Source organism: Salvelinus fontinalis, chromosome 2 (assembly GCF_029448725.1).
Source record: "Salvelinus fontinalis isolate EN_2023a chromosome 2, ASM2944872v1, whole genome shotgun sequence".
Classification (NCBI taxonomy): domain Eukaryota; kingdom Metazoa; phylum Chordata; class Actinopteri; order Salmoniformes; family Salmonidae; genus Salvelinus; species Salvelinus fontinalis.
Genome location: NC_074666.1, coordinates 15803745 through 15811731, shown reverse-complemented (window position 1 = coordinate 15811731; position 7987 = coordinate 15803745). Strand labels below are relative to the sequence as shown.

Sequence of the window (7987 nt, the reverse complement as noted above, 5' to 3'; positions counted from 1 at the left end):
GAGGTTATTTCCTCTTGAACCAGGTGGTCATTCCACTACAAACTACTGGACAAAATGGACACAGATATAAAAAAAAATGAATATGACATTTTTCTTTTTTTTTAAATGTACCTGGGGTGCCAGGTAGCCTAGCGGGTGAAGAGCGTTGGGCGACTAGGTGAGAAAATCTGACTATGTGCCCTTGAGCAAGGCACTTAATCATAATTGCTTCTCTATGTTGCTTTGGAAAATATCAAATAAAATGAAATTATATTTGTCACATTTGACTTGTACAACTTTACTGTGAAATGCTTGCTTACGAGCCCTTCCCAACGATGCAACGTTAAAATAAATATTATATAAAACAATTCCATAGATCATCCTTGAGATGTTTCTACAACTTGATTGGAGTCCACCTGTGGTAAATTCAATTGATTGGGTCCAACAGTTGACAGTGCATGTCAGAGCAAAAACCAAGTTATGAGGTCGAAGGAATTGTACGTAGAGCTCAGAGACAGGATTGTGTCGAAGGCACAGATCTGGGAAAGGGTACCAAAACATTTCTGTGGAGATGGGAGAACCTTCCAGAAGGACAACTTTCTCTGCAGCACACTACCAATCAGGCCTTTATGGTAGAGTTTCCAGACAGAAACCACTCCTCAGTAAAAGGCACATGACAGTCCACTTGGTTTTACAAAAGGCACCTAAAGGACTCTAAGACCATGAGAAACAAGACTCTCTGGTCTGATGAAACCAAGACTGAACTCTTTGGCCTGAATGCCAAGCGACAAATCTGGAGGAAACCTGGCACCATCCCTACGGTGATGCATGGTGGTGGAAGCATCATGCTGTGGGGATGTTATTCAGTGGCAGAGACTGGGAGACTAGTCAGGATCGAGGGAAAGATGAACGGAGGAAAGTACAGAGAGATCCTTGATGAAAACCTGCTCAGGACCTCAGACTGGGGCGAAGGTTCACCTTCCAACAGGACAACAACCTTAAGCACACAGCCAAGACAACGCAGGAGTGGCTTCGGGACAAGTCTCTGAATGTCCTTGAGTGGCCTAGCCAGAGCCAGAACTTGAACCCGATCTAACATCTCTGGAGAGACCTTAAAATAGCTGTGCAGCAACGCTCCCCATCCAACCTGACAGAGCTTGAGAGGATCCGCAGAGAAGAATGGGAGAAACTCCCCAAATACAGGTTTGCCAAGCTTGTAGCGTCATACCCAAGAAGACTCAAGGCTGTAATCGCTGCCAAAGGTGCTTCAACAAAGTACTGAGTAAAGGGTCTGAATACTTACGTAAATGTAACATTACAGTTTTTTATTTTTTACAAATTAGCCTAAATTTCTAAAAAAACAGTTCTTGCTTTGTCATTATGGGGTATTGTGTGTAGATAAGGATTTTATTAATCCACTTTAGAATATGGCTGTAAAGGATCAAAATGTGGAAAAAGTCAAAGGGTCTGAATACTTTCCGAATGCACTGTAAATGGGGGCGTACTCAGCCCCCTGTTTCCTGTAGTCCACGATCAGCTCCATTGTCTTGCTGACCCTGAGGGAGAGGTTGTTGTCCTGGCAACACACTGCCAGGTTTCTGTCTTCCTCCCTATAGGCTGTCTCATCGTCGTCGGTTGTTAGGCCTACCACAGTTGTGTTGTCGGACAAGCACAATGATGGTGTGTCCAGTACAGCAGGGGACTAAGCACGCACCCCTGAGGGCCCCCCCTGTTGAGGGTCAGTATGGCGGATGTGTTGTCAGGAAGTCCAGCATCCAGTGGTAGTAACCAGACTGATACAATGTTAAGTCTGGTTCAACAAAAGTGTAGAAGAGAACTCACCCAGGTTTTCTATGGCGTAGTATCGCTGCTTGCTGTCCACCCTGACTGTCTCAGCGTAGGGACTTCCTACTCCGTAGCCAATGATGTAACCCCGCACTAGGATGTTGGGGTTTAGGGGAGGAGTCCAGCTCATGATGATGCTGTTGGGCAGTGGTCGGACGTGGAGGGAACTCGGCTGGTTCGGGACTTGGCTCTCTGGAAAGACAATAAGAAAATAAGAAAAATGACAACATGACTTTATTGTCCAATGATCTGCTTTATCTCAACACCTCAGACAGACAGACAGACAGACAGACAGACAGACAGACAGACAGACAGACAGACACTCTAAGAAAAAAAGGCAATATCTAGAACCTAGAAGGTTCCAGGTAGAACCCTTTTGGTTCCAGGTAGAACCCTTTTGGTTCCAGGTAGAACACTTTTGGTTCCAGGTAGAACCCTTTTGATCCCAGGTTAGAACCCTTTTGGTTCCAGGTAGAACCCTTTTGATCCCAGGTTAGAACCCTTTTGGTTCCAGGTAGAACCCTTTTGGTTCCAGGCCTCTCTTCCCTGCTGTTTAGCAGTTTTATTGACAGGGGGACAAAATACTGTTAATATCTGTTCAGCCTGCATCTAGGCAGCCCATAACACATCCCCGATGGTATCAGCTGGGACTCTGGATTCAAGTGTCATGCCTGTAATCTTCCCTGCTGTCTTGGTCAGTCTCAAGATTTGGGCTTTGATCAAATCAAATCAAAGGTTATTTGTCACGCGAATACAACAGGTGTAGACCTTACAGTGAAATGCTTACTTACAGGCTCTAACCAATAGTGCAAAAAAAATCTGCTTACCTATCCATCTACCAACTCTGAACACAATGACAGGCAGCCTGCTAACTCTGATCATCATGACTGGCAGCCTGCTAACTCTGAACATAATGACAGGCAGCCTGCTAACTCTGAACATAATGACTGGCAGCCTGCTAACTCTGAACATAATGACTAGCAGACTGTCAGCCTGCTAACTCTGACCATAATGACTAGCAGCCTGCTAACTCTGACCATCATGACTAGCAGACTGTCAGCCTGCTAACTCTGAACATAATGACTGGCAGCCTGGAAATCCATCAGCACGGCCTCAGGAACTACAGAACTGGAAGTCAACCCAGCACGGCCTCAGGAACTACAGAACTGGAAGTCAATCCAGCACGGCCTCAGGAACTACAGAACTGGAAGTCAATCCAGCACGGCCTCAGGAACTACAGAACTGGACGTCAACCCAGCACGGCCTCAGGAACTACAGAACTGGAAGTCAACCCAGCACGGCCTCAGGAACTACAGAACTGGAAGTCAACCCAGCACGGCCACAGGAACTACAGAACTGGAAGTCAACCCAGCACGGCCTCAGGAACTACAGAACTGGACGTCAACCCAGCACGGCCTCAGGAACTACAGAACTGGAAGCCATTCTTACAGTGAACGCTGTCTCTCATGCTTATTCTCTCTCCATCTCTCTCTAAATCTCGCTCCCTCTCTCTCTCTCACCACTCCTCTCTCTATTTACCTCTCTCTCCCCACCCCTCTCTCTTTGTTTCTCTCTCTCTCTCGCCCCCCCCCCCCTCAGGGAATAGAGAGGAAGAGGAAGAGGAGGAGGAGGAGGAGGAACTGCATCCCAAATGGCACCCTATTCCCTATATGGTGCACTACTTTTGACCAGAGCCCTATGGAACCCTATTCCCTATATAGTGCACTACTTTAGACCAGAGCCCTATGGAACCCTATTCCCTATATAGTGCACTACTTTAGACCAGGGCCCATAGGTTGTCATTTGGAACGCAGACGTGAAGAGACAGACTGAAGTGTAAATAAAGTGTTTTTGTGTCTTACCATCAAGGTCATTCTCTGGCGTCTCGGCGGTGAACCACTCGCTGGCTGGGCCCGTGCCGTTAGCTGTCATGGCAGCTACCTGGAAACTGTACTGACTGCCTTTCTCCAGGCCTGAGAAGAGAGAGAGGGGAAAACATGAGAGAGATGTTAAACACACACACACACAGCGGTGCAGCGTCCGGGTGGTTGAGTGGTAACATCCATCACAGCACACACAAACAAGAGCCTGAATAGTTGTGAGGTTCAATCCCCCCCCTTTCTGTTTTTTAGTCTCACCACCACAGGTACATCGTCAGGTCAACTGCTTGGCGTTGTCCCTTTATGTCTTTTCATTTGAACCTAACCAAACATCTCTAGGCCTCCCGTGTGGCACAGCGGTCTAAGGCACTGCATTGCGTCACTACAGACCTTGGTTCATACCCAAGCTGTGTCTCAACCGCCCGTGATCGGGAGCCTTATAGGGCGGAGCACAATTGGCCCAGCGTCGTCCGGGTTATTGTTTGGCCGTCGTTGTAAATAAGAATTTGTTCTTAACTGACTTGACTAGTTAAATGAAAGGTTTACATTTTGAATTCAGCTTTCTGGTAGCTATAGCATTCAGTCAGTTATAGCATTCAATCTCCCATATGCCACCAAAACATCTCTGTGCTCATTGTTAGTGGCAGCATGTATTTCAAAAGCTGAATATTCTTTACTGAATTACAAACGGATTCAGAGGTGAGTTTGGGACGTCATCTCTATTCTCTTCAGATGATTATAAAAATCCCCTCTATCTTCTACTTGGAGACAAAACAGGTCTTATTATTGCCGACAGACAGACAGCCAGCCAGCCCTGACAAGCCCAGGAGGAGAGTGTTATGGTTGGCATCCCAAATGGAACCCCTTTTCGTTATATAGTGCACTAATTGTGACCTGAGCCCTGGTCTAAAGTAGTGAACTAGATCGGGAATCAGCTGGCATTTGGGACACAGCCCCAAGGATTAGAACAGCACACAAGCTGGCCTGTGTGAAATAACTTTCCTCGAGGACCGGAGACCCATCTGAGATATTCATCATCAAACTAATGAAAAGGAATATCATTTTCGTCCAAACTCAGCATTCAATTTAAAATAATACACTATGCCTGTAAAATAAACAGCTAGCTATCTCTGTTGTGGATAACCCCCCCCCACACCCCTTTAGCACCGCTGAGGCCAGATATCACCTGTCTCTGTTGTGGAGAACCCCCCCCCCCCTTTAACACCACTGAGGCCAGATATCCCCTGTCTCTGTTGTGGTGAACCCCCCACCCCCCCCCCTTTAACACCACTGAGGCCAGATATCCCCTGTCTCTGTTGTGGTGAACCCCCCCCCCCCCCCCCCTTTAACACCACTGAGGCCAGATATCCCCTGTCTCTGTTGTGGAGAACCCCCCCCCCCCCCCCCCCCTTTAACACCACTGAGGCCAGATATCCCCTGTCTCTGTTGTGGTGAACCCCCCACCCCCCCCCCCCCCCCTTTAACACCGCTGAGGCCAGATATCCCCTGTCTCTGTTGTGGAGACCCCCCCCCCCCCTTTAACACTGCTGAGGCCAGATATCCCCTGTCTCTGTTGTGGAGAACCCCCCCCCCCCCCTTTAACACCGCTGAGGCCAGATATCCCCTGTCTCTGTTGTGGAGACCCCCCCCCTTTAACACCGCTGAGGACAGATATCCCCTGTCTCTGTTGTGGAGAAACCCCCCCCCCTTTAACACCGCTGAGGCCAGATATCCCCTGTCTCTGTCTCTGTCTCTGTCTCTGTCTCTGTCTCTCTGTCTCTCTGTCTCTCTGTCTCTGTCTCTCTCTCTGTCTGTCTCTGTCTGTCTCTGTCTCTGCCTCTGCCTCGGACTTGGAAATTGAACCATTTGTTGTTTCTTCTGTTCATAAGAGTCTCCCATTAAGAGAACACGTCCACGTACCGAATGATAAACTATTCCCTATATAGTGCACTACTTTAGACCAGAGCCCTATGGAACCCTATTCCCTATATAGTGCACTACTTTAGACCAGAGCCCTATGGAACCCTATATAGTGCACTACTTTAGACCAGAGCCCTATGGAACACTATATAGTGCACTACTTTAGACCAGAGCCCTATGGAACCCTATATAGTGCACTACTTTAGGGAGCTTGTCGACCGGCATCTCACATTCCTCGATGAGCCAATGTTTTAGGATGCATCAGCAAAATAAACTGTAACCATTTCCATTCACCATCACACAACATGGTTGAAGTCAAGAGGGGTTTCGTTGCCCATCAATGAGTTCCCAAGCAACCTACGAACAGAGCTTTAGATGACCCCCCCACATCGCCATAGAAACACCATCCCTAAACGAGCTCGACTATGTGAACAAGAAAAAGCTTCCTCTCTTAACGTGCAGGTGATGGGTTATGTGACGCACAAAGTACGCTGCTGAATGTGGCGGCCAGGTGGAACGCACGACTCGTTCATTCTGCAGAACAGCAATGTTGCCCGATACCCCCCCCCCCCCCCCCCCCAAAGAGGGTGAGCTGTTGAGGACGGATGGCTTATACCCCCCCCCCCCTCTCCAAGGAGGGAGCTGTTGAGGATGGATGGCTTATACCACCCCCCCCCCTCTAAGGAGGGAGCTGTTGAGGATGGATGGCTTATACCCCCCCCCCCCCCCAAAGAGGGTGAGCTGTTGAGGATGGATGGCTTATACCCCCCCCCCACCCCCCCCTCCAAGGAGGGAGCTGTTGAGGACGGATGGCTTATACCCCCCCCTCTCCAAGGAGGGAGCTGTTGTGGATGGATGGCTTATACCCCCCCCCCCCCCCCCCCCCAAAGAGGGTGAGCTGTTGAGGACGGATGGCTTATACACCCCCCCCCCTCTAAGGAGGGAGCTGTTGAGGACGGATGGCTTATACCCCCCCCCCTCTCCAAGGAGGGAGCTGTTGAGGGTGGATGGCTTATACCCCCCCCCCCTCTCCAAGGAGGGAGCTGTTGAGGATGGATGGCTTATACCCCCCCCTCCAAGGAGGGAGCTGTTGAGGATGGATGGCTTATACCCCCCCCCCCTCTAAGGAGGGAGCTGTTGAGGATGGATGGCTTATACCCCCCCCCCCCTCCAAGAAGGGAGCTGTTGAGGATGGATGGCTTATACCCCCCCCCCTCCAAGGAGGGAGCTGTTGAGGATGGATGGCTTATACCCCCCCCCCCTCTCCAAGGAGGGAGCTGTTGAGGATGGATGGCTTATACCCCCCCCCCCCTCTAAGGAGGGAGCTGTTGAGGATGGATGGCTTATACCCCCCCCCCCTCCAAGAAGGGAGCTGTTGAGGATGGATGGCTTATACCCCCCCCCCTCCAAGGAGGGAGCTGTTGAGGATGGATGGCTTATACCCCCCCCCCCTCCAAGGAGGGAGCTGTTGAGGATGGATGGCTTATACCCCCCCCCCCCCCCCTCTCCAAGGAGGGAGCTGTTGAGGATGGATGGCTTATACCCCCCCCCCCAAGGAGGGAGCTGTTGAGGATGGATGGCTTATACCCCCCCCCCCCCCCCCCCCCCCAGGAGGGAGCTGTTGTGGATGGATGGCTTATTGGTGAGTGGTTGCCTACTCACTTGAGGTAATTGTTCCACTGTTAAAGCAACTTGAATTGTCCCAATTGGTTCATCTCTTTGTAGTTGTTGTTTTTACATTTGCTGGTCAAACCACAACTGAGTCAAATAAAACATTTTGATTCAACCTCTATTTCAGTCTCAGACACGGTTTTATTTTTTTGTAATATTATTTTTCTCTGATTGCGCCGTTTCTCGGCTATTTCATGGTACAGCGTTGTATATTCCAACACGGGCTTTAAAATGGATGATCATATATGGTTTTAATTAGGGATGTTTCAAAATGCAAACAGCCAAGGTCGTGCATGACAACTGAGGCTGAGAACAATTGGTATTTATTATTGTTATTTATCTCCTACCTGTACAGGCATAATAGGATTGTTTGATAAATCACTTTTTTCTAATGCGTACAAACATTCTAAATTTCGTTCGTAAGTACTATTTTAGAATAGTATCTACGCAATATTGATAAATGAGGCCACAGGTATGGAAAGCTCTTAGAGATTTACCCAGAAAGACTCACAGCTGTAATCGCTGCCAAAGGCGATTCTAACATGTATTGACTACTTATGTAAATTAAATATTTCATTATAAAAACATTTTGCAAAAATGTAAAATGTCGAAAAAAATGTTTTCATTTTGTCATTATGGTTATTATGAATCCATTTTGAATTCAGTCCAACACAACAAAATATGGAATAAGT

The 7987-nt window shown here is 48.5% G+C and overlaps 1 protein-coding gene across 1 annotated transcript in view; it reads right to left on the bottom strand.

Annotated features, from left to right (window-relative positions):
- The window catches only part of LOC129833650 (netrin receptor DCC-like), a gene marked incomplete at its 5' end in the record, with an annotated part of 322538 nt that overhangs the window by 65825 nt on the left and 248726 nt on the right, over positions 1-7987 (bottom strand). Inside the window, 2 exons of the mRNA XM_055898366.1 lie at positions 1822-2016; positions 3687-3797. Coding sequence (XP_055754341.1) covers positions 1822-2016; positions 3687-3797 — 306 coding nt within the window. The remainder of the gene's footprint in view (positions 1-1821; positions 2017-3686; positions 3798-7987) is intronic.